The sequence below is a fragment of the Hemiscyllium ocellatum genome, chromosome 20, assembly GCF_020745735.1.
Source record: "Hemiscyllium ocellatum isolate sHemOce1 chromosome 20, sHemOce1.pat.X.cur, whole genome shotgun sequence".
In the NCBI taxonomy this organism is placed as follows: Eukaryota; Metazoa; Chordata; class Chondrichthyes; order Orectolobiformes; family Hemiscylliidae; genus Hemiscyllium; species Hemiscyllium ocellatum.
Genome location: NC_083420.1, coordinates 48,933,402 through 48,960,716, shown reverse-complemented (window position 1 = coordinate 48,960,716; position 27,315 = coordinate 48,933,402). Strand labels below are relative to the sequence as shown.

At 38.5% G+C, this 27,315-nt stretch overlaps 1 protein-coding gene across 2 annotated transcripts in view; it reads left to right on the top strand.

Annotated features, from left to right (window-relative positions):
- Nucleotides 1-27,315, top strand: part of LOC132825499 (actin-related protein 2/3 complex subunit 1A-B) — a 54,091-nt gene that overhangs the window by 7,370 nt on the left and 19,406 nt on the right. For both annotated transcript variants that reach the window (XM_060840831.1, XM_060840832.1), the window contains 4 exons: nucleotides 10,112-10,211; nucleotides 12,670-12,774; nucleotides 21,524-21,746; nucleotides 25,092-25,199. In XM_060840831.1, coding sequence (XP_060696814.1) covers nucleotides 10,148-10,211; nucleotides 12,670-12,774; nucleotides 21,524-21,746; nucleotides 25,092-25,199 — 500 coding nt within the window. In that variant the 5' untranslated portion in view covers nucleotides 10,112-10,147. The remainder of the gene's footprint in view (nucleotides 1-10,111; nucleotides 10,212-12,669; nucleotides 12,775-21,523; nucleotides 21,747-25,091; nucleotides 25,200-27,315) is intronic.

Below are 27,315 nucleotides of genomic sequence, written 5' to 3'. Positions count from 1 at the left end.
AACTTACAAGCATCTTCATGATTCAATGTAATTTCTGATGGGATTGTAATTCAAGTAGTTAGTAAAATTGGAATGAAATGGGAGTCAGACTTGTGGGGCTGTTAAAAATATTTGTTTAGATGTTAGTCCAGCCATACCCTGGTTAATCTTAAATCAATAATCCTGTTCAGTGACTGTTACACCCATTCTAGTTAATCATTCTAGGCCCGTGAAGAAAGTTAAAATTGTATTTAAAGAGAAGAAAGAGCAACTATAAAGCTTGTTTGATCAGTCAAACTGGTTGGTCACTCAGTCTAGACCACTATTTAGTTTTACTATGTTAAACTCGAATACTGTGATGAAACAACATGAAGTCTATAATGTTTTAGTGACATATAAACTTTCATTTTGAGTATGAAGGAATAAATGGTTAATTCTCCATCCTCGCAAGACCCAAAGAATATAAAGCGAGTCATTTTTATGATGCTTTGCATACTGATCATCTGATTGAATTTCGAGTGTAGCTTGTTATATAGTTCTATGTGTGAAATTGGGAATTTTTTTTATCTCGGAAAGATAAACGTACTTCAGCTGCAAAATAACTCTCTGTGGTGGCAGTGGATAGCAGATTCCATTTGTTAGATGTACACTTGATGTACAGAAGGTAGAACATCTGTTTAATGTTGAATAGGTAATCAATAATTATATAACCTACAATAGGCATGAGTGAGCAAAGATTATGGATTGATGTTTCTGGTTTCAAACATGCTGGAGAAGAAGGACATCTCTTAAAATGGGTGGCTACAAAGCAATTGCCTGTGCATGCATTTCTTACGTCACAAACTGTTGAACATCCTGAATGATCTTGAAATGTATTGTTCCAATACTGGAGGTTTTTGATTTAATTTTAAAAGTCATGATTGGACAAATGAAGTCTAATTTTAGAGCTGGCATCTGTTAATTTCATGTAAACTGTTTAATTGCATGCAAGTGGTGACCATTAACTGGGCATTCAGTGTCCCCTGTCAATAGACAACGACTGAAACTGTGTTGACTTAGGTGTATGTTTGAAGCTAAGTAGATACTTAAAATTGTAAAAGATTTGCTCTGATTCAACCTTCACCAATTGGCTTTCCAGAATACAACAGAGGCCTTTATCAAGATCTTGATGTTCTAGTGCATTCATCCCTCAAATTGCATTAAAGTACATAAACCAGTGATTATCTCATTGTTGTTTGTACAGTTTTGATGTTTGCAAGCTGCACCTTTATTGACTAAAACAATAGCAATGGCACTGTGGAAGTCATTCATTGGCTGTAAAGCACTTTGGAGCACCCACAGGGTTCAAAATGCACTTTACAAATACAAATCCTTACTTTCCCACACTTGTCTGTGCTCAGTCAAAAAATTATATTGTAATCTATATTTCAATTTTTTTTAATCAATTGAAAATATTACTTGATTTTAATTATCTTGTGAGCAGTATATTTTCTCAGGCCTTTTAATGCATTTGATCTTGCTATTAAAGTGCTGCTACCCAGCATCCTGTTAATGTCATCTTCAACCAGACGGTTGTTAATCTATGACATTCCTTGCCCGAGGAAGTAGTTGATGCTACTTCAGTGAATGCATTTAAATCTAAGATAGATTTTTTAAAAAAAATAAAGTTCAGGGATATGGTGGGAGTGCGGGTAAGTGGAGCTGAGTCCACGAAAAGATCAGCCGTGAGCTTATTGAATGGCGGAACAGGCTCGACAGGCTGGACGGCCTAATCTTATTCCTAGTTCTTATGTAAAAGCAATATGCTGAAATGCTTTCGACATTGAACATTAGAAAATGTGATTATGTGCCAATAGGGTGCAAGCCTCATCTTCCTGCTTTCTTGAATCCATTTAGGTAATGGGTAATACTTACCAACAAAAGGCTGGAATATTGGGAAGAGCAACATTGTAAATTGACATTAATCCTATCATTTTTCCAGAAGTGTCAAATCCTACCCAAAGATATTAGATTTAGCTCTGTTTCTTTCTCTATTAATAAAATGTTATAGTAATGTGAATTTTTCATTGTCTGCTTGGGCTGTGGAAAGCACTTCATAGTACAACTCCAGATTTTTGTCCTACTGTATTATAAATCTGCTTGTTACTGGGGCAGTTACAGGTGAATGAATTTATCATTCAGTCTTGAGATCTATTGGTGATTTCTTTTTCTCCATCACCTATGGATATTATACTAAATACTCTAAAAGCCTTACTACATATAATGGCAGTGAATGAGCAAATGAGCCTTGAGTCCTTTATGTCCACTGTCTTTTTCTTCATTGCATGCAATGTTTCAATTAAGTTAAAAGTGAAAATCTCTATAAATAATATATTGCATTCTAGATTAAAAGAGACAGGAAGCAGAGTGTTGGGTCAATATTTAAATCCACCTGACTGCGCATTCAAAGACTACCGGCATTACTTAAAAGACAAATTGCTGACTGCAATTCAATGACAAATGGTCCCCAAGTATTTCCACTCAGGGTGGCACTAACCTCTAGAGATGCACTTCAACCTTTTCATATTATCACTGTTAATCTGTGTTTCAGAACAATCTGCCTTAGCAAAAATAAGATTGTATTCTTTGTATTGTTGCACAGTAGTTAAATCAAAGCCCATTAACTGTCAAGAAAACCACAAAGTACAACATGGATGTTCATTCAGTGGTTTTTATACTCTATTGATATTTGACAATGCTTCCTTCAAAGTGTCTCTCAAAGTTTTTCTTGTTAGGAAATGGTATGAAATAATGGAAGTCTGCATAAACATGTGGCTGGATCTTAGATTATCTAACGTTTGTTTTTAGCATGAAATTCTATAGATCTGTATTCTGAGTTTAAAATTATTCAATTTATTCCATGAATTAGTTTTTAATAATTTGCAGATATACTCTGATTATTTCTCTTTGATTAAAGGTTTCATATTAAGATGAATAGACAAGATAGATATTTTAAACTGGTTAGTTTAAGTGCTAAAAGTGTACCGTCTAATTGTTAGAGCTGGACCAATCTTAAGTGAAATTAGCAAAGACTATTCATTCAGAATGCAAGTCTTAAATATAGTGTATATACTAGTTTAAAAATTGACAAAATTAGTTTTGAAAACCCAATCAGAAGCCATGAGGTTGACTTTTACATAGGCAATATTTTCATGGGAATAACTTCCCTGCTTGATTTGGGTCACATTGAGTAGACCAGGTGACCTCTGATGGCTACAAGGGTTGAAGCATTACTTTAACCAATTTGAATAGTTTTTAATCCACCATAAATGGGAGCTGCAGTCTGTTAAAATTTTCAAATCTAATCTGCTCAATATTCTTATTTACGTTGCTGCAAAAGAAACTGCCTATAGTTGCATTTCTACTATAGATACATGTATTTATGTTTAAAAATGCCTTTGCTACAGTTTTGGAGTGGTATCAGTGAGTTCATTTAAATGGGTTCCTGCGTAATGGTGTTATGGTCAGTTTGTCTATTTATCCCACGGTCCTTGTTCTCATCCAAACAGTTTTTAAATTTTTAATTGTCTGCTTAGACCTCATGCTTGTTAGTTGAAGTCAAGAGATAAGACTCTTCTATCACTCCATGCTTGATTCCAATGCTACCTTGACTCAAATTCACACTTTGCTGTCTCTGACTATCAGCTTGCAGTTGCAGCTTGAGCTCCAGGTCAAAACATCTGAGCCAAAATTATTCAAGCTACACACACTTGTCTGAAGATAAAATAAAAAGAATAAAGTGCAGCATTTCCACTTGTACCAAATTTCTGATGTATCATTCAAGTTAAAAGCCATTCTGTTCCCATTCCCTCTCTGCTTCACGCTGTTTGAAGTAACATTCACTGTCTACTTATATGGGTCATGTTAGTTCAACTGAACATTTTAAATCTTTCTAAACCAAATGCAAAATGGCCAAATCAATTTTGATTGCAGATCAACCATGATTTAATTGAATAGAGCAGGGTCAAGTCCTGCTCTGTTCTTGTCATTGTATGTTTTCATTTACAAATAGGTTACATGTGATGTAGAACTTGCTGCAAACTTAGTTGTTCCAGTACAGTTGCAGGTGGTTTGATATCTACCTGACAATGTGGAAAATTGTCACGGCATGTCCTGTACATAAAAAGCAGGACAAATCCAACACAGCCAATTATCACCCCATTAATCTACTCCTGATCATTAGTAAAGTGGTGGAAGGAGAATCAAGGAGCCCTAGAAAAACTGGAATCAGTGGGAATCAGGGCTAACTCTGCTGGTTGGAGTCATACCTGGTACATAGGGAGATGGTTATGGTTGTTGTAGGTCAGTCATCTCAGCAGCAGTTCCTCAGGCTAGTGTCCTAGACCCAACCACGTTCAGCTATTTCATCATAAAGTCAGAAGTTGGGATTTTAGCTGATGATTACACAATGTTCAGTGCCATTTGTGACTCCTTGTATATTGAAGTAGTGTTAAATGCAACAAGACCAGGATGATATCCAGGCTTGGGCTGGCAAGTGGCAAGTAACATTTGCACCACATAAAATGCCAGCCATTGACCATCTCCAATAAGAGCTGAAAATGTGTTGCTGGAAAAACGCAGCAGGTCAGGCAGCATCCAAGGAGCAGGAGAATTGACGTTTTGGGCATGAGCCCTTCTTCAGGAATCCTGATTCCTGAAGAAGGGCTCATGCCCGAAACGTCAATTCTCCTGCTTCTTGGATGCTGCCTGACCTGCTGCACTTTTCCAGAAATGCATTTTCAGCTCTGATCTCCAGCATCTGCAGTCTTCACTTTCTGTATCTCCAATAAGAGACATTACAACCTCAGCTCCTTGAAATTCCATATTACCGTCACTGAATTCACCACGATCAACATCCTATTGACCAAAAACTCAACTCGACTCACCATGTGTCTAGATTAGAGTAGTGCTGGAAAAGCACAGCAGATCAGGCAGCATCCGAGGAGCAGGGGGCCACTGTGCTTTTCCGGCACTACTCTAACCTAGACTCTGATTTCCAGTATCTGCAGTCCTCACATTTGCTTAGACTCACCATGTAAATACATTAGTCACAACAGTGGATCAGATGCTAGAAATATACCTCCTGACTTCCCAAAACCTGTCCGCCATCTACAAGACACAAGTCAAAAGTGTGATGGAATATTCCCCCTTGCCTGGCTGAATGCAGCTACATCAACTGTCAAGAAGCTTGACACTACCCAGGACAAAACAGCCAGCTTGATTGGCACTGCATCTATTCTCTCCACCAGGTATGCTCAGTAGCAGTATGTACTATCTATGGGATGCACTGCAAAAATTTGCTAAAGATTCTTAGACAGCACTTTCCAGAGACACAACCACTTCCATTTAGGCTTAGGACAAGTGCAGCAGAAATGTGGAAACCTCACTGCTTGCAAGTTCCCCTTCAAGCCAATCACCCTCTTGACGTGGAAATATGTCACCATTTTTCAGTGTCACAATCCTGCCTTTCCCTTCCTAAGATTATTGTGGCTCTACCTACAGTATATGGACTGCAGCAGTTCGAGGCCACTCTCCTTCACCTTTCAGGGGCAAATAGGGACCATCATTAAATGGTGGTCAACCAACGACACCAACGTCCCTCTAGCGAATAAAAAAAATCTCAAAAGTGTCTTATGTTGCAGTCCATTTTTTAAAAATCCAATCCAAACTGCACAATATAAACTGCTGTTTATTTTCCAAATTACCATTTTGGCAACACTAAAGCTCTTATTCCTTCTGTTACTGACATACTATTGTGTCATTAATTGGTGTAGGAAGCAGGAATTGAGTGGGTTTTATTTGTGATGCAGTATTGTCAATCTTGCAGATTCAACATCTGGAAATTTTGAAGTTATCTATGCATCTATTATGAATATTTCAATTAACCTTTTAATTGTGGTTAATCAAATAACCAGCCAACTACAATTGGCAGCAAGCAAATTCTTGAAATGTTTGATTGGAAGTGTTAATCCTAGCTAGCTGGCAGAATGTGAGGTTTCTATTTGTGTGGTTTTGCTAATCAGCATTTCAGTTACCTTTTCAAATGAGATTCAGTGCCAAATGTGTCTAATCCAAGTGCTGAGATTCAGTTTGTCACTAGCAATCCTAATGTTCTGATACTGTAGATGAAGGATTAACTTCAGTGACTGGTATGTAGAATATTTCAGTATATTCTGCAGTGAATGATGTCCACTGTCCCAAATTCTTGAATATTCTGTACTAGATATGAAAAACATAGTAATAATTCATAATAAGCATTAACATTTTAAAGTCAGAATGTACTACCAACACTAAAGCAGATGTTGAATTTGGCATCTCAGATGGAATGTATTCTGTTATGCAGGTAATCTTCAATCTCTTGTGTTGTCTGCCATTGTTAATAGGGAAATTAGTATATTTGATTTGATTTCAAAATTAACTTTTTTTAGCCTAGTAGTTGAGTTGAACTTCATTAAAATGGTAGCTTTAATGGTAAGAACTCCAGTAAATTTTATTTTACTTGGGAATGTTTGAAAGCTTGAAGAATTGGCCACAGTGACATTGCTGTAAAAAAGATTCACAAATATTTGGCTGATGTGCTTTATAGCCATTAATAATATCTTTCTTCTGTAAATAAATGTATAACTTAATACTGTCACATTTCTATTTGTGAAGAAGCTTAAAGTTTTCTCAGCACCTTCATTTGGACTTTGGACAACAGCTGAGATGGTTCCCAAATACACAGTACAGGTTGTTCTGCTATGATGCACGTTTCATTAACACAAATTTGATACAACGCGATTGATGAATTGGGGACATTATTGCTAAAGCATGAAGTTTTAAAGTATGTATTGGTTATAACGCAATTCAGCCCCATTAGTTTAAATGCTGCTTTTACACAATTTTCTTAGAACATGGACTTGCACAAGAATGGAACTACTGTTTTATAGCAGAACTGACTGTACATTTCTATTATATACTTTTCTGACAAACAGAATATTCGGTTCTAGCATTTGCTTAAATGTAGAACAATCAGTCTCTTGTTGTTTTGGATCAAAATATATTCCAGTTAATACAGCTAAAAGGTGCAAGTGTAATGGAATTACTTCATCAAAACTTGTCAAAAACATGAGCCATGATATGGAGAGTGAAATGTTCCTAATTACAGCTGCCTAATTAATATTCAACTGTTGAGGCAAACTAAGCAACTGCTAGTTGTTCGTCTGCATCCATGAAGTCGGCAAAGTGTAATGTACTCCCTGCTATTATATAGTGTTCGATGACCTTCAGTACACTTGATTTGCCCCTCAGTCATCTGTATAGAAGATTGGTTCACTTAGAGTCATAGAGATGTACAGCATGGAAACAGACCCTTCGGTCCAACCCGTCCATGCCGACCAGTTATCCCAACCCAATCTAGTCCCACCTGCCAGCACCCGGCCCATATCCCTCCAAACCCTTCCTATTCATATACCCATCCAAATGCCTCTTAAATGTTGCAATTGTACCAGCCTCCACCACATCCTCTGGCAGCTCATTCCAGACACATACCACCCTCTGCGTGAAAATGTTGCCCCTTAGGTCTCTTTTATTATCTTTCCCCTCTCACCCTAAACCTATGACTTTAGTTCTGGACTCCCCAAACCCAGGGAAAAGACTTTGTCTATTTATCCTATCCATGCCCCTCATGATTTTGTAAACCTCTATAAGATCACCCCTCAGCCTCTGACGCTCCAGGGAAGACAGCCCCAGCCTGTTCAGCCTCTCCCTGTAGCTCAGGTCCTCCAACCCTGGCAACATCCTTGTAAATCTTTTCTGAACCCTTTCAAGTTTCACAACATCTTTCCATAGGAAGGAAACCAGAATTGCAGGCAATATTCCATCAGTAGCCTAACCAATGTCCTGTACAGCTGCAACATGACCTCCCAACTCCTGTACTCAATACTCTGACCAATAAAGGAAAGCATACCAAATGCCTTCTTCACTAACCTATCTACCTGTGACTCCTCCTTCAAGGAGCTATGAACCTGCACTCCAAGATCTCTTTGTTCAGCAACACTCCCTAGGATCTTATCATTAAGTGTATAAGTCGTGCTAAGATTTGCTTTCCCAAAATGCAGCACCTCGCATTTATCTGAATTAAACTCCATCTGCCACTTCTCAGCTCATTGGCCCATCTAGTCCAGATCCTATTGTAATCTGAGGTAACCCTCTTTGCTGTCCACTACACCTCCAATTTTGGTGTCATCTGCAAACTTACTAACTGTACCTCTTCTTCTCACATCCAAATCATTTATGTAAGTGACAAAAAGTAGAGGGCCCAGCACTGATTCTTGTGGCACTCCACTGGTCACAGGCCTCCATTCTGAAAAACAACCCTCCACCACTATCCTCTGTCTTCTACCTTTGAGCCAGTTCTGTATCCAAATGGCTAGTTCTCCCTTTATTCCATGAGATCTAACCTTGCTAATCAGTCTCCCATGGGGAACCTTGTCGACCGCCTTACTGAAGTCCCTATAGATTACATCTGCTCTGCCATCATCAGTCTTTTTTACTTCAAAAAACTCTATCAAGTTTGTGAGACATGATTTCCCACGCACAAAGCCATGTTGGCTATCCCTAATCAGTCTTTGCCTTTCCAAATACATGTGCATCCTGTCCCTCAGGATTCCCTCCAACAACTTGCCCACCACTGAGGTCAGGCTCACCAGTCTATAGTTCCCTGGCTTGTCTTTACCAACCTTCTTAAACAGTGGCACCACGTTTGTCAAACTCCAGTCTTCTGGCCCTCACCTGTGACTATAGAGGAAACAAATATCTCAGCAAGAGACCCAGCAATCACTTCTCTAGCTTCCCAGGTACACCTGACCAGGCCCTGGGGATTTATCCACCTTTAACCATTTCAAGGCATCCAGCACTTCCTCCTCTGTAATCTGGACATTTTCCACGATGTCACCATCTATTTCCCTACTGTCTATATCTTCCATATCCTTTTCCACAGTAAATATTGATGCAAAATATTCATTTATTATCTCCCCCATTTTCTGTGGCTCCTCACAAAGGCCACCTTGCTGATCTTTGAGAGAACCTGTTCTCTCCCTAGTTACCCTTGATCAGAAAGGATTGAATAGAAACAGCTCTTAACTATTTTTGGTCTGCACACTGCTACATAATATATGAAACAGGTCACCTTCAAATTCAAAAGGAGTTGGGTTATTTTTCAGTGCTAAAAGTTGTGTAAGTAAGTTGTACAGGTAGAACTGTTTTTCAGACTTTGAAACCAATAAGTACACTGGGCAAGGAAAATACTCCTAAAGTGTGATTAACTCTCTTGTCTACATTCTTGTGCTTGTGTGAAATGGTAGGTACATAATTATCAAAACATTTTGGAGTTCACAAGAAAAATGTTTGAATTCTTTGTGTTTCATTGATGTCTTCAGGCTGTAAAGGGGCTTTGGCTGATTGCTCTGGAGTAATTAAAGTGAACCATTCCAGAATACCCACCCTTTGAACGCAATGATTATAAGACAAGTGCATACCTACAGTTTTCACAGTGATGTGGTCTTAAGCTTTATCAAAATTTTTAAAGTTGCAGGATGTTGACTAGTTGTGCTTCTATAATGAATATCGTTTTTCCCCCTTAGTGATATTTCCAGAGGCAATAGGGCTGCTATTCAGTTGGAGACGAGAAAGCAATTTAGCTGACCCTCAGGAAATCTTAAAGTGCTTTACAACCAGAAATAATGCATCATGAATTTACTCAGAAAATCTTGAATGCTGAAAATTGCCTCCTTCCAAAAATAACTGTCCAGTATTCAAAGGGGTATGGTTAGGATTTTCATTTAATGTGAAGTGAGTAAATAACAGTTGTTTTTCACATGCTTTTTTTTTTAAAAATTTCTTCCTTTATAGTCAATACTGTTTACTTATATACTGTTGAACTTAAGCCACAAGTGATATTTTATATATATTTTGTGTGACAACCTTCATTGTAATAATTTGGACACATTGTTTAAATACTCATTTAATTAAAACCCTTTCACGAGTAGCATTCATTTCATGATGTAGGTTTGTGTTTGAAACTAAAATGTTATTTCACTCTATAAACTTACAGGTTCTGTGATAGTCATACGGAAATTTTGACACTAGAATGTCTCGTCATCAATTCTTGTTTGAGCCAATCACCTGCCATGCCTGGAATCAAGATCGGACACGTAAGTTATGTTTCGAGATGTTTTTCTAAACCAGCATTAATAACCTATTTTTAAGATAAAATAGATTATTAATTATGCTCTTAGGTTGGTGCTTTTATGTTGAAAGCAATTACGCTTTGGCACTTATCAAACATGGACTTTGTACTGGCTAACTCTTGTATCCAAGAGGTAAATAAGATCTTCAGACAGGAGCAAAAGTAAGCCATTCAGCCCACTGAGTGTGGCTGGGTTTTTCCGACAATTGACAATGGATTTGTGGTTACTATTCGATTCTTAATTCCAGGTTCTTATTGAATTCAAATTCCAGCATTGGCTGTGGTGGGATTCAAACTCAGGTGTCCAGGATATTTACCTGGGTTTCTGGATTAACTGTCCAGTGATAATTACTATTAGGCCCTTGATAACGCTAGGTAATTATTGCGTAACTGACTGTTAACATTCCTGTTAAATCCATATTAAAAAGTTAAAAGGCTATATTTAATTACTTCTGCACTAACCTTTAACAAATACTGAAGAAACTCAGCAAGTTTGGCAGCATCTGTGGAGAGAGAAAATGAGTTAATGTTTTGAGTCTGGTATGACTCTTCTGAGCTAACCTTTATTTATTTAGAGAGAAATGTATGACTCCTGGTGAGTTAATCACACATTAGGAGTATTTCCACTGCTCAAGATTATAGTATCAGTTTCCTTAAGAAAATGCTGTTGTTGCATTTGCACGAATTAGTACGTTTCAAACTATGTGCTTACAGTTAATATCGTTTAGTGGAGTCACCTTTTAAATTGTAGGAAAAATAGTCAGTCACTCCTGTGTTGCGCTTTTGTTGGCACAATGTTTTATGAATAATTTCTGTTGCTTTCAGGTAAAGCAGTTTACTAAACTATTGCCTTCAAGATCCCACTGATAACTAGAAGTTAGAAGCTAATTAAAATAAGGAGCCTTTTGAGGATTTAAGAATGAGGAAATAATCTCCATTTATGGAGGCACAGGGAGATGGGGGGGATGGAAAATTGAAAGGGACATAGACTTCAAATTTACTGATAACTTTATAATTGTTAAAGCAAGGTAGGATTCCTGCAATAAGAGAATGCTAGTTTAGAATAAAATCATAAACTTAGATAGATATTGAATAAGTACTTTAAATTGGTGTCTCTGCAAGAGATTGGCAGAAAAGAGGATGATTTTTGAAGTTGGTATGTTAGCCTGAAACAAAGCACCACACTGTGATGGATATATAATCTTGAATGATGGACAGGTAGTTCAGTTTTTCAGCATTTCCAGCTTTGGAGAGAGAAAGTTTAAATCTGAAGGATGCTGAGGGGTAACCTTATAGAGGTTTATAAAATCACGAGGGGCATGGATAGAGTTAGTAGGCAAGGTCTTTCCCCTGGGTTGGGGGAATTCAGAGCTAGAGGGCATAAGCTTAGGGTGAGAGGGGAAAGATTTAAAAGAGACCTAAGGGGCAACATTTTCACACAGAGGATGATGCGTGCATGGAGTTAGCTGCCAGAGGAAGTGGTGGAAGCTGCTACAGTTACAAAATTTAAAAGGCATCTGGATGGGTATATGAATAGGAAAGGTTTAGAGGGATATTGACCAAGTGCTGGCAAATAGGACTAGATTAATTTGGGATATCTGGTCAGCATGGGCGGGTTAGACTAAAAGGTCTGTTTCCCTGCATCTCTATGACTGTCTGATACTTTGTTGGTTTACGAATTGTCCCCACCCATTCAACACGTTTTCAGCGCATGTATCAAAGCTAATGGCCAGATGGAAATGGATTTGAGTTTCCTATCTCAACAAAGGCTAAAGGTTGAAAATTTTTTACTGAAGTCTCCACTAGTACATTGATGATTGATAAACTCCACTTAGAATTGATCATTATGATACAGTTTTGGAGCAGCATGTGGTACATTCTGATGATTTGTAATCAAAATGGTATTTGTAAACTGCATTTACACTTTCAAGGATATCAATAAAAACAGAGGGTTACTTTCATTTAGTTGACCTTGAGTCTCAAAAGTTGTTCCACAAGCCTTGTGTCCTGTCTGTAGGGAAGACTTTATTGCACAATATTTTATAGTATTATTCCAAAACAAACCATGCTTGTATGATTTCCGATGATAGATCCTGGGTCTATGAAATTGAACTTCACCATATTATGTGATTATCTCGACTCTATCATTGGAAAGTTGAATATTGAGTTCCTATGATCTAATATTTATTACAATTACATACTTATTGGAAATCCAGGTGTTTATAACTGTACCTTTACCTCTTAGGATAAATCTGCAACTTACCAGGTCAATTTGGAGACAGCATTTGATTTGATCTATTAAAATAATTAAATTATCGTGAGAAATCTTGAATTGAAAGTTCCAGGACATTTCTTATCAGTAAAGATTGAATTGGTGATTACCAGTGCTTTTTTTTACTAGTTGTTTTTTCTGATTTCTACAGAGATAGCACTTAGCCCTAATAACCACGAGGTTCATATTTATAAGAAAAGTGGAAACCAGTGGATCAAGAATCATGAACTGAAGGAGCATAATGGTCGAATAACAGGTACAAAAACAATTTGAATATTTCTGGATCCAAATATTCATACTCCCAATTTTTTTTTGAAGAATTGGGATTTCTAACTAATGTAGCAAAACTGTTGCTAAGTATTGATATTGCATGTCAACTTGCATCAACCTCTTAAACTGATACTGTGTCTTCATTCAAAAATGCTACTGAATATCGACACTAATAAAGGCAGTTTGTTAAGATCTCAGCTGCTGATAATACTGGACAAATCAGATCTGAGTGAAACCTAGATTTGGATGCATAATTCTTTTCAACATGGGTGGTTTGTGACTAAATGCATGCGCTGGAATCTGCCACTATACATTAACACAGAGTAAAATGTTTATTAAACAAGTTAGTCATGAACTCTATTACACTGAGCAAAAGGTTGGAAGTATTTCACTATAGATTTATACTATTCATTTTATGCCAGCAATACCTGTACAAACATCAAAAACTCCAGCGAAGACATGCTACTATCTATATAAACAAGGTTTCTTCGCATAGCTGAAACCCGTTTTCCTCCAGCGACTTTCTGCCCGTTCACCAGATGCCTTTTTTGCTTCAGTTGGTATGTCTCCCTGAGATACGTAAAACAAACTAAATTCACTATGACAGAAGGTCCCTGATTTATGAATGCTGCACCTAAGAGTGCATTCCTATGCAGGGGTATATTAATATTAGTTCTAAAGATCAGGCTTGAGTGTTTCCTTGAACTTTCAAATGGCTATTTTATTTCGTCCTGCACTGTGTTCTGACACATGAACAAATTGACTTGGAAACAAACTCGGACAGAGCCTGTTTGAATCCTAGGGACTGCCTGTACCTGAATTTCAAAACAGACATGAGTTTCTTAAATTCTGGTCCAGCGGTCTTTCTCTAATCTGGACCCACTTCCTAGCTGACTAACTTCTAGATTTGTCTGTACCTATGTCCCTGGACCCCTGCAACAGCACAACATTCATCTGTTTATAATTCATTCATCTGTTAACCAGTATTTCTTTACTGCAACATTATAAAGCCCAATTAAGAATGTTTCTAAAAAAAACATGGCCTCTGCACACTCCAACACCAAGCTCCTAAAAACTCCTCAAAACAAAACTTAACTAAAATCATCTTCCTCCTTCTTAACACTTAATGTAGGATAAAAATGTTAAACTGAAAGTTGGAAACGTTCTTAAGTTGGTAAAAAGTAAAGTTGCCATAGATCCAATAGGGCTGCTTTCTCTTTAGAGAGATTGCTGGTGGTTATTTAACCTGAGGGTCACCACACCTCAGGCAAGGGGAGAGGTTGAGAAGGAGAGCTCTTTGGGGCAACCTCAGCTGGTATGGGAATTGAAGCCATACTGTTCCCATCATTCTGCCTCATAAACCACCCATACAGCTAACTGAACCCACAACCCAATAAGCTGATTATGTAGCGGTTTTCCCACTATTGATTTTAAAGTAGAACTGTTAAGATTGTTTGTCTAAAATCAAGCATATTTTCAAACTTTTACAAATTTATTGTTACAAAAATGATGGAAATGTGTTCTGGGGACTATCCCAGAAGCCAGTGGTGAGGGATAGAGCTTAGGCCGATCTTTACACAGTTTATAATTACCGGCTCTAAGTCCAATGGCATGAGTTTTGATCTGTGCTTATTGACGGCAATTCAAATGAATCCCTGCCTGCTTATATTTAAACACAGGTAGTTATACAACAGGAGAGTGGCAAAAAGTTAAGTCTATGTCTCTACTATCACCAAGTGAGCAAGATTTTGCTCTGTCTAAAACTGAGTAGCATTTTGTTGTGATTTAGGCAATTAGGTGTTGAGCTGAGTGAAGCAGGTGTGTAAATTTCAATTTGCATTAAAAAAAGCAGAAAATCTTGGGTTCTCTGAACGTCCTTTCTCTGTCCTTGTTATATTGCAAATTGGCATGATTTACATTTAACATTGAAGATATAAAGTTAAATGAGAATGTGAGCAAAGATGCTCATGTTCACAATAAGAATAAATTTTGGAATCACTGATGTACGTTGCCTTAATGACTGTAAAAATTAAAGAACAAAATGTGGCCTTGATCTTCATGACACCTTACTTAATGATTTGCTAAATTTCAATACTCAAACCCACTCTTAATGCCATTGTCATCATTAGAAGAACTCTTTTCTCTATCCCCTCAACTTTGCTTTCTCTTTCTCCCGACCTTAACTACCTTGCAGTCTTCCTCTCCCTTAACACTGTCCCTTTTTAACCCCTGAAGTCCCCTTCTGCCACACCCCCCTCTTTCTTTTGCAACTCCTCCGCCGACTCTCCCATCTCTTCCCTTCCCTTGACTCCTTTCTGACCTTTCTCTCCCCCATGCTGTTGATTGTCTCTCAACCCCGCTAATTCCCTCTATTTTGTCATGACTCCCCCTCCCACCCTACGCCTTCCTGTGTGTCTTTCATCACTCCTCCCTTGAGTCCAACATCTTTGAACAGCATCTTAGCCATTCAGGGTGATATTTGGCTATACCAATTAAAGAATTATAGGCAATGCACTTCATTGTTAAACCTGCTCTTTTTCAAAAATAAATGAATGGAAAGATGCTTTAAGGTAAATATGAAGTCAGGGAAGATACAAGTAGATGGATGTAATTGTATATTTTGACCTTTTCAATTGTCTCTGTGTCACGATTTAACATGCATTGGATGAACAAAAATTTCCTGCTACTAAATATTGGGAAATTAATGTTATAGGTCCTCATCACAAACTCCATTTCTTGTACACCATTTCCATCTTTTTAATTATACAAATTGATTGAAATGTCCAGAACCTCCTCAGTTAAATATGTCTCAAGTTAGGATTCTAACCGCACATTCAGTCAGCAAAGCTGCATGTTCTTCTCCTGCGCAATATTGCATGGCTGCTTGTTCTTTACTTGTGTTGCGACTGAAATGCTCATCCATACCTTTTTTACCTTGAGACTTGAGCATTCTAATGCTTCCCTGGTTAGCCTTCCATTTTGTACCTAATTTTGTCTTATGCTCATCATAAACTCTGCCTGATCTTTACTCTTTTCAAATCTAATTCACTCATCATCCTTGTATTTTCTGACCTTTACCAGTTCCACATCTGACTGCCTCAGTTTAAAAGTCTTCATTCTTGCTCTTACACATCCTTCTCACATCTCTCCTTTCCCAGTCTACGTAATCAAGAAGGTCCTGCTTCTCAATTTCACTCCTCACTTGAGGTGTCATGACTTTAAGATTAATCCAACACCCAACAGCAACCCTATATTCCTCTGGGGCTAAGATGACTTTAACCCCTAATAAGCTGGATAATCCATGCCTATTGATATAAAATTATTCAAAGTTAAATGGGACAAACCAAATTGGTTTCATTTTCAAGTGCTAATGTTGGGCATTTTTATTGTTAAAGTTGTCCAAGACTTAATGACAAACCATACTTGAAGATATGATTTGGAGATACCGGTGTTGGACTAGGGTGTACACCGTTAAAAAAAATCACACAACACCAGGTTATCGTCCAACAGGTTTAATTGGAAGCACACTAGCTTTCGGAGCGACGCTCCTTCGGCCTTCAATCACCTGATGAAGGAGCGTCGCTCTGAAAGCTAGTGTGCTTCCAATTAAACCTGTTGGACTATAACCTGGTGTTGTGTGATTTTTAACTACTTGAAGATAAATAACCTTTGAGACTTACCTGCAAGATTGCACACTAAACACTAATGTTCATTGTTTAATGGGTGAGGCAAACAGCTAATCAATTTTCTTTAAGAATACTTCAGTCTGATTGCAGGTTTACGAATGCCAAGCAGAAAGTAATAACCAAACTGAAGTTCTTCTATGTAATTTTTTAGGTTTTGGCTCTTGGACAACTAAATTAGTTGAGTATAATGTATCTATTCTGTTCTTTTTAAAAAAATAATTTCTGCTTACACATAATTCAGTCAAATCAAGATTTTCATTGAGTAAGGTGAAGGATTTGAAATTTGACTGACAGTGCAAAACCAGTAATAAGGAATCGGCAACCCATTTTACACTATCTAATTTACTTTTCTAATTTTAGAGAAGATTTGTAGCTCAGGTTGATGGTAAGTAAGTAAGTTAGCTCATTGACCTGGAAGGTTTGTTTTCAGACATTTTGTCACCATGACTAGGTAACCTCATCAGTTAGAGTCTAGGTGAAGCGCTGGTGGTATGTCCTGCCTCTCTATTTATAAGTTTTGGTCTTGGTATCTTAAGGTGGGTGATGTCATTTTCAGTTTTTTTTTCAAGGGAAGGTAGATGGGATCTAAGTCGATGTATTTATTGATGCAGTTCTGGTTAGAATGCCATGCCACTGAGAATTCTTGTGCGTAAATTTGTTGTGAGTGTTGTCCCAGTCAAAAGTGGTGTCCTCCTTTGTCTGGACGTATCGAAACTAGTGATAGTGGGTCGTGTCTTTTGGTGTTCATATATTCTGGTGGCAAGTTTCCTGCTAGTTTGTCTGAATTAGTGATTTTTTTGCAGTTCTTGCGTGGTATTTTATAAATGACCATGTTTCTTCTGCTGTTTGTAGTACTTGAGTGCTGCAGTGTGATGTAGCTCATTGAAATAATATCTTGATGCAGCTCCATTTGTGGGTGTTGGGCAAATTGTTTCTGAAGTTAAATATTTGGTCTGTGTTTGTTTTTCTGTAGACGCTGGTTAAAAGCTCTCCATTAACTGTACAACTTTTATGTCTAGGATGGGAGTCTGTTGCCGTTCTCCTCTTTTGTGAATTTTATTCCTGTCAGGATATTGTTGGTGATGTCGCAGTTTCCTCTAATTTGTTCAGTTTTGGTGTCATCCACATAGCGGACCCAGAGTTTGGGTTGTATAGGTGGGAGGGCAGCTTGTTCAAGTCTCTGCATTACTGCTTCCGCTATGAGACCTGATATTGGTGATTTCCATGGGTGTTCCATTGACTTGTTTGTAGGTTTTGGTATTGAATGTGAAGTGGGTGGTGAGGCACAGGTCCACTAGCGCGAGAATGCTGTCATTGCTGATGAGGTTGCTGGTGTTTGTTGTCCTGGTTTTCACAGTAATGGATTAGATTAATTGGATTACTTAGTGTGGAAACAGACCCTTCGGCCTAACAAGTTCACAACGACCCTCCGAAGAGCAAACCACCCAAACCCATTTCTCCCCCCCTACACCTAACACTGGGGGCAATTTAGCACGGCCAATTCACCTAAGTTGCACATTTTTGGACTGTCGGAGGAAACCTACGCAGACATGGGGAGAATGTGCATACTCCACACAGACAGTTGCCCGAGGCGGAGATTGAATCCAGGGCTCTGGCACTGTGAGGCAGCAGTTCTAACCACTGTGCCACCGTGCCGCCCAGTGTTTCTTTGGCCAGGTGGATGTTAATTGATGTGAAAAGAGCTATAATGTCAAAGGAGACCATTATTTCATCCTCTGCTATCTTGGTGTCTTTTGATGTTCAAGAATTCTTGGATGGAGTGACATGAATCTTCAATTAGGTGTTTTAGTTTTTGGTGGAGCTCCTTGGCTAGTCTGCATGTTAGTGTACCAGGTAGGGAGACTATGGGTCTGAGGGGGACCCAAGTTTCTGAATTTTTCATAATCTGTAGAAGTGTGGTGTGTTTGATCCATTTGGTTTATATTTTCAAAGTCTGTTCTGTTTAATTCTCCTGATTTCTAAAAGGACTTTTTAAAAAGGATGAGATACTGTTTAGTAGTTGTGGGGTCGGGTTTATCGCCACATTACCTCACATCAATGACTTCCAGATTACTCAGGCCCTTTGGTATCATGGTAGCCCACAAACCTACCAACACACTTAAACAGCGACTGATGAATCTAAAGGGTCCATTAGATGCTACCAGCAAAACTAAGGTCATTTACAAAATACCATGCACTAAATTGGACAAATTAGCAGAAAACTTGCCAGCAGGATACATGAACACCGACTAGCCACCAAAAGACATGATCCACTACCACTAGTTTCTATATATACAGACAAAGAAGGACACAGTTAAAAATCACACAACACCAGGTTACAGTCCAACAGGTTTAATTGTAAGAACTAGCTTTCGGAGCGCCATTCCTTCATCAAGTGCTGAAGCCAACCACCTGATGAAGGAGCGGCGCTCTGAAAGCTAGTGCTTATGAACACCACCTAGCCACGAAACGACATGACCAGCTATCCTTAGTAGCACACACGCAGATGACAGGCAACATGAATTCAACTGGGACAACACTACTATTGTAGGGCAAGCCAAACAGAGAACAGCCAGGGAATTCCTAGAGGCATGGCACTCATCCACAGATTCTATCAACAAACACATCGACCTGGACCCAATATACCGGCCACTGCAGCGGACAGCTAGAACTGACAACCGAAGCGACAGAGACAAACCACTATAATTGCAGGAGGAAACATCACAGAAGTGCTTCACAGGAGGCTCCCAAGCACTGAGGATGTCACCTAGACAGGGGATGAAACGTTTGCAACGCAAATTCCCAGCTCGGCGAATAGAACCACAACAACGAGCACCCGAGCTACAAATCTTCTCCCAAATTATGTAGCTATGCTGTCAAAAGCTTCCACATGCTGCTTACAGATGAGGGTTAAGTCTTGTCTGTCTTCATCCAGTTTTCTGTGCTACATCCTCACATTGTGCAAAGATTTCAGCTCAATTCCCCGCTATTTAGGGATGTTACTGCAATTAACAATCTGTGGCATTGAAATATTTAATTATCTCAGCTTATTAAATATTTTAGCAAATGTGGAAGCTGTGTTTTATAGAGTGTATGTGACCATCCTAAGTTGTAGAATCAGAGAATGATTACAACATTTGACTAGTCATATCTGTGCTTGCTCCATTTGCTTTTCCCTGTAGCTCTTTTCAGAACATTATTCAGCTCTTTTTTGAAAGGCTCCATTGGACCTGTCTCCACCATATTTCAGGCAGTACCTTGCAGATTCTAACCACTTGCATGCAAATGTTTTTCTTTGAATTGACATTCAATTTTCTTTGACAAAAGTGTACTAACTTACAGAACTTTTCATGTTGAGTGTTCTGTATTTTTTTTTAACTCAACTTGTATTTTGTCAGCTAACTTCTCTGTGCTTTGCATATCTTACAATTACAGTCAGTTCCGCTATAACGCGGTAGTTCCATTCTCGTACAATCCTGTTATAAGAAAATCGTATAATAGCAGCACCATTTAAACTAATGGGGCTGGAATCACTTTATAACCAATACACACTTTAAAACTTCATGCTTTAGAAACAGTGTCCCCAATTTGTCAATCGTGTTATAGCGAATTTGTGTTAACGAAACACACATTACAGCAGAGCTGAAAATGTGTTGCTGGAAAAGCGCAGCAGGTCAGGCAGCATCCAAGGAACAGGAAATTCGACGTTTTGGACATAAGCCCTTCATCAGAAATGGACACATTACAGCAGAACAACTGTTATTGACTAGTTTGAGCATTCTTTTGTGTTTGGAACTTTTGTGGTTTATTTTCCTTTTTGGTTATCATCATCAATTGAAGAATGTGTAACATTTTTGGAATTCAAATGTAAATTGCTTAGGTGATTTACAAGTGTGTAATTCCTGGAACAAAGCATTCTGTAATATTGATTGTGAAAGAATTAAAATTGATTTTTTTTTAAATTACCTTTTTTTTTTAGAAAAAAATCCATGGATAATGGTATTCCCATGCGTCTACTGCCTTTCACTTTTTAGGTGGTAGTGGTCATAGATCTGGAAGGTGCAAAAAAAAGTCTTGGCCAGTTGCTGCAGTGTAACTTGTAGGTGATACATACTACTGCCATTGTGCATTGTTGGTGAAGGGAGTGAAAGTTGAAGGTTACTAATTGAACATGCAGCTTTGTCTCAGCACAATATTGAGCTGCTTGAATTTTGGAGTACATGCCTTGAGGTAAGCGGAGAGGAAGTAATAGCTTGTGCCTTGTAGGTAGTGGACAGGCTCTGAGGAGTCGGGAAGTGAGTAATTTGTAGTTGGTGATTTAGAGCTAAAAATAATTAAACTTGTCATACTTGGAGTCAAGTTCTATTATGCATCCTTTTAAGTTAGATTTGGATAAATATCACCACCATGGAAGCTATCTATTTTGGTGATTATATTTGATTAACTAGCAAAGATTAGGTTCAAAGTGTGTAAGAAGATTTGTCGCTCGGGTGCTCGTTGTTGTGCTTCTGTTTGCCGAGCTGGGAATTTGTGTTGCAGATGTTTCGTCCCCTGTCTGGGTGACATCCTCAGTGCTTGGGAGCCTCCTGTGTAGGGCTTCTGTGATCTTTCCTGTGATTGATCAATAAGCACATTGACCTGGACCCAATATGCCGACCGCTGCAATGGACAGCTGGAACTGACAACCGGAAGAAGCAGATTCAAACCACTACAAATGCTGGAGGAAAGATCACAGAAGCGCTTCACAGGAGGCTCCCAAGCACTGAGGATGTCACCCAGACAGGGGACGAAACGTCTGCAACACAAATTCCCAGCTCGGCGAACAGAACAGCAACAAAGATTCGGTTATTTGTAATTCTAGTGCTGAAGTATGAAACTGTCTTGTTTTGACCAGATGCATTTTGACAATGTTTTCTTGGATACTTGAAGTGAAACAAGTTTATCAGCATGAATAAAATTTGCAAATTATGTGCTATTTGTCGTATGTTTTGGTTCTAGGATTGCTATTCCTTTTTTTCATATTAATTCATCAATGTACTTTCTGCACAGGCATTGACTGGGCTCCCCAGAGCGATCGTATTGTAACTTGTGGTGCTGACCGTAATGCTTATGTATGGAGTCAGAAAGACGGAGTGTGGAAGCCAACATTGGTCATTTTAAGAATTAACCGTGCTGCAACATTTGTGAAGTGGTCACCTCAGGAAAATAAGTTTGCTGTAGGTAGTGGTGCACGGCTGATCTCCGTATGCTATTTTGAAGGAGAAAATGATTGGTGAGTACTTGATGAAACAAGAATGTTGCTTCTAAAGAATTGGATTATGCACACTAAACATCCTTGTGTAAAAAATATTTATAAGGCGACAATTTTGTTTCTCCTGTAGTCGAGATGTGCAATAGCCATGAGAAAATTCAAACGACACTCCACTCTGAATGTAGAAATTTCTCCATCTCGGTCTTAATTGGCCATAACCTTATTCTGTCATTATCATCCCTGAGTCTAGGCTCTTAACTAGGAAAGGGTCAAGAGTGTGGCATTGGAAAAGCACAGCATGTCAGGCAGCATCCAAGGAGCAGGAAAATCTTAACTAGGAAAGACAGTTTTCAGCATCTGGCCTTTAAACTGTCTCAGTATTTAATGTTTTGCTGAGATCACCTCTTAATCTTCAAAATCCTGGGCGAATCCTATCTCTCTTGATAAGACAATCCTTTTGTTTTGGTTATCAGTTGATTGAGCCATCATTGAACCCATTCTAGGCAGATCCATCTTCTTTCGATCTGGGGACCAAGACTGTACCAAGTCAAGTGCGATCTTATCATAGGCCTATACAATTGCAACAAATCTTGCATCTTGAATCTTAACCTTCTTGCAATAAAAGTCAACATATACTTTGCTCTTCTAATTGCTTGCTAAGCCTCGGTACCTGTAAACTTTGATTCTTGAAACTTTGAACCAGACACCAAATTCCACTGAAAGCTAAGATGGAGTAGTTTCTCATCATTTTAAACAAAATGCTTTTCTTAATTTAGACTTCCCTGCATTATTCTTCTGCCATCTTTTCCATTTGTTTAGTCTGTCTCTGTATATTTTTGCAGACTCTAGATCCTCCCAACATTTTACTTTCCCATGTCACTTTGTAGTCAGCAGTGTTGCACTCTGTTTCTTCATCTAAATCATTAGGTATAAAAACTGTAAATAGAATTTATTGGAGCTGTAGCTGGATACTGATGTTTCATTAATTGAGTGAATCTGAGTTAAGTATTTACTCATTCATATTATTTACATGTGCTGGCACTTCATCAAAATTTGTTTTGCATTCCTCAGAGGGACCTTTATTTGACATAAAAATGAATGGAAGAAAATTGGATCCTTTTTCTTTCTGTTAGCAATTACAGATGAGCTACAGTGTGTACATTCACTCATTATTCAGGTCATCTGCAGAGGATGGGTGACATTGCCTCAATGTCAAATGTATTTTTAGTTAGAGTTATTTTCATTGCTTTTTTTAAATTGGGTCAGGTTAGTTTTAATTTCCGAACTAATTTAAACAAAGATAGTTTAAACTGCTTAAATATATTTCCTTAGCTTTTTGTTGAGATCTGTGTAGGAAAAATACTTTGTAAACAGAAGGATCTCTAAATACAACATTACAGAACACTGAGATTCCCAAATAGAGCAGTATTTAAATATTTTTGTTAAAACACTTTGTTTATATTTCTCCTCATTTGTGCTGACCTCTCCAGCTCATCTTCTGAATATACTGACTCCTTCCTTTGCTGGCTTCATATATACTAGGTGGCCACCATCACTATATTCTTCATAAATACAGTGAGTGTTGGTGGAATATTTGACCACTGTGTGTCCCGGTTAAATCATATTCATTCATAGGCGTGCACTTTGCAGCAAAATCTATTGCCGTCTTTTGATCCTCTGTTAACCAAATCTGTGTATAGTGTAAACAATTAGATTAGATTAGACTCAGAGTGTGGAAACAGGCCCTTCGGCCCAACAAGTCCACACCGACCCGCCGAAGCACAACCCACCCATACCCCTACATTTACCCCTTACCTAACACTACGGGCAATTTAGCATGGCCAATTCACCTGACCCGCACATCTTTGGACTGTGGGAGGAAACCGGAGCACCCGGAGGAAACCCACGCAGACACGGGGAGAATGTGCAAACTCCACACAGTCGGTCGCCTGAGTTGGGAATTGAACCCGGGTCTCAGGCGCTGTGAGGCAGCAGTGCTAACCACTGTGCCACCATGCTCTTCTGATAGCACTCTACTAGCAGGCACTGATCAAATATGGTACCTTCCTGATTTGTGCAGCTCTCTCACTGCCTTATCTATTTAAGCAATCTAAGAAGTGTTCATCAAAATTTATCTAATGTTAGTCGTTCTTCGAAAGTATAGGAATGGAAAAGAAGCTGTAGTCCACTTGTCTGATCCCTTTAAGTGAATACTTCTCAATCAACATTCACTTCAAGTATCTATCCAATTTCTCCTGAAAAGTTTCTAACTCGCCTTCCTCTGTGGGCAGTTTAGATTCCATCTTAAGCCCACATCCAGTTCTGGAGTTTGTGGCAATCTCAAATGTATAATGGTAGCTTGAATTCTTTATTATCTTAAAAATGCTTAATTAATACCACCATAGAAACCTGCCTTCTGCATATAATCCCAAGGAATTCTGTCTTCATTCATGGATCCAGTATCTTAAAAAAAAATTTCAAATTAGTTACCCTTTTCTGTACTGTTTGCAAATTATGGATATCCTTGCTATGGTACACAATCTGGAGTTACACTGTTTTTTGGTTGCAGCTATTGAAATGCCTTCTACATATCCTTTTTAAAACTCTTGGTGCTTACCTGAAGATTTAATGAACTTTTATTACTGATGAACACACTGTACTATTGATTGCAATGAGTTATCCATTAATACTTTCAGATCCAGTTTATGTGTTGTATCTTAGCAGAATTTAGTTTTGCACTATTATGTTCATTTTCCTTCTCTTCTCATTACTTGACTTCTGGTCATCAACTCTGCTATTTTTAAACAGAGCCCTTTTGTGTGTTTTACTTCTGCAATTATGCCCCATCACTGCAAATTTGACATCATGTCTGCCCAACATGAGACCATGGTTTCCTACTGATTTGTTTCATAAATAGTTCCATTTGGATAATTTACAGCATATAAATTGTGTTGCTGCACAGCATCATGATTTGATATGGGTTTATGTCTGCAATTATTCAGAGGTTTTCTTGCATTCGCCTTCAAAGAAAGATGCTGAGCTCACATATGCTTTACTAATTGAGGGTATTTTACTTATTTGCTAATCTCTGAGGCTGTTGTGGATCAAGTCTTCACTGCCTGCCCAGCACTGGCTAAAGTCTGGGAATTGAGCCTATCTGTCCTCTGGTCTTGGCTGTATCTTGCCCTCTTAAGTTATCTGTTCTAAAATATTGAAGGCAATGGAATTCTGGCCACAGAGGGATTTCTAGACCCATGAATAGAACTTTCAAGGTTTTAATTTCATTTTTGGTAAAATTTATGCTCTATCTAAGCAACAATGCATCTGCTAAGTGTTAACAAAATTAGCTGTAGTTCTCTGTTTTAGGTGGGTGAGTAAACACATCAAGAAGCCAATTCGTTCTACTATCCTTAGCCTCGACTGGCATCCCAATAATGTTTTACTGGCAGCAGGCTCGTGTGACTTCAAGTGCAGGTGAGAGATGCTGCAGGTTCTATTTAAGATTTTTATATAACTTACTAATTTAAAATTTGGCCATATAATATAATACTGTACCAAAGTTTATTTCTTACAACTTCTTGTCTATGTTGAAGAAACATATACATATTTTGTATGAAAAGCTTTAAATGTAGAGAACAATCCAATTTAAGAATCAAGTTTATGTCCCAAGTTTCGAGAGTCAAGTTCTGAGTGTTATAATCACTTAACATTTTCCTTTAGGAGAAAAGATCATTCAGTCGCTAGAAATCTGAACAGTTTTGCCCTTGATGTCCATAGAAACTTTGCAAGATTGAAATGATTCTACCATTCTGCCTGCGTTACAGATTTTCCCTTCACAGTTATTTATTGTCATCCTATTTCAGTTCTCTTTTTCTGTATGATTTCTAATTCTTTCTGTTCTTTATCTAATTCTCTCTTAAATATCATTGCCTGTTTCGGTAACCACTTCTCATACAATAAATATCTTCCTGGTCTCCCTGTTATTTTCTTGGCATAAACTTATCAGAGAGGAAATAACTCTTTCCATTACTCTTCAAACCCTTTCAAAGCTTTGAATATTTCTGAGATCCCTTTAAACGTCTCTGCTCCAGTGAATGCAACATAGTCATCAAACTAAATCATCTCATACCTGTTACAATTTGTGAATACATGTTGCACCATCTTATGACCTGTTATAATTTCCCAATATCATTCCCAAAGTGGCATAAATAATAGCTTCTACCATTTCACTAACAGCTGTATGTAAAGCTGAAACTTAAGTTTGTTTTCTTTCAGCCTATTATCCATTATCCATAAATCTCTTGCTTCTTATGACTCTTAGATTCTCAGCAGACTAAAGGAGTCAAACAGTTCTATTGAGATTTTTGCAATATATGCTTCACATAATTTTCCATCTAATTGCTTAAGATTTCTTATTTCCTGCATTATGTCTCGAAGCATAATGATGAACATTAATTGCTGATTTAAACTCTTAATTTTGATTTTTTTTTTCTTGTCATAATGTGTACTACTGTGGAAGGTTTCCACTGTTTTAGGAATAAATAGGTTACAAAGAATAATTAGATATTCAAAGTTTGGGAGAAGATTTGTAGCTCGGGTGCTCGTTGTTGTGGTTCTGTTCGCCGAGCTGGGAATTTGTGTTGCAGACATTTCGTCCCCTGTCTAGGTGACCTCCTCAGTGCTTGGGAGCCTCCTGTGCAGGGCTTCTGTGATCTTTCCTCCAGCATTTATAGTGGTTTGAATCTGCCGCTTCCGGTTGTCAGTTCCAGCTGTCCATTGCAGTGGTCGGTATATTGGGTCCAGGTCGATGTGCTTATTGATTGAATCTGTGGATGAGTGCCATGCCTCTAGGAATTCCCTAGCTGTTCTGTGTGGCTTGTCCTATAATAGTCATGTTCAAAGTTTGTGCGAAGATTTGTAGCTCGGGTGCTCGTTGTTGTGGTTCTGTTCGCCGAGCTGGAAGTTTTTGTTGCAAATGTTTCGTCCCTTGGCTAGGCGACATCATCAGTGCTTTGGAGCCTCCTGCAAAGCGCTTCTTTGATGTTTCTTCCGGTATTTATAGTGGTCTGCCCTTGCCGCTTCCGGTTGTCAGTTTCAGCTGTCCGCTGTAGTGGTTGGTATATTGGGTCCAGGTCGATGTGTTTGTTGATGGAGTTTGTGGATGAATGCCATGCCTCTAGGAATTCCCTGGCTGTTTTTTGTCTGGCTTGCCCTATGATAGTAGTGTTGTCCCAGTCGAATTCATGTTGCTTGTGTCTGCGTGTGTGGCTACTAGGGATAGCTGGTCGTGTCGTTTTGTGGCTAGTTGATGTTCATGTATGCGGATTGTTAGCTGTCTTCCTGTTTGTCCTATATAGTGTTTTGTGCAGTCCTTGCATGGTGTTTTGTACACTACATTAGTTTTGCTCATGTTGGGTATCGGGTCCTTCGTTCTAGTGAGTTGTTGTCTGAGCGTGGCTGTTGGTTTGTGTGCCGTTATGAGTCCCAAGGGTTGCAGTAGTCTGGCGGTCAGTTCTGAAACGCTCCTGATGTATGGTAGTGTGGCTAGTCCTTTTGGTTGTGGCATGTCCTCGTTCCGTGGTCTTTCTCT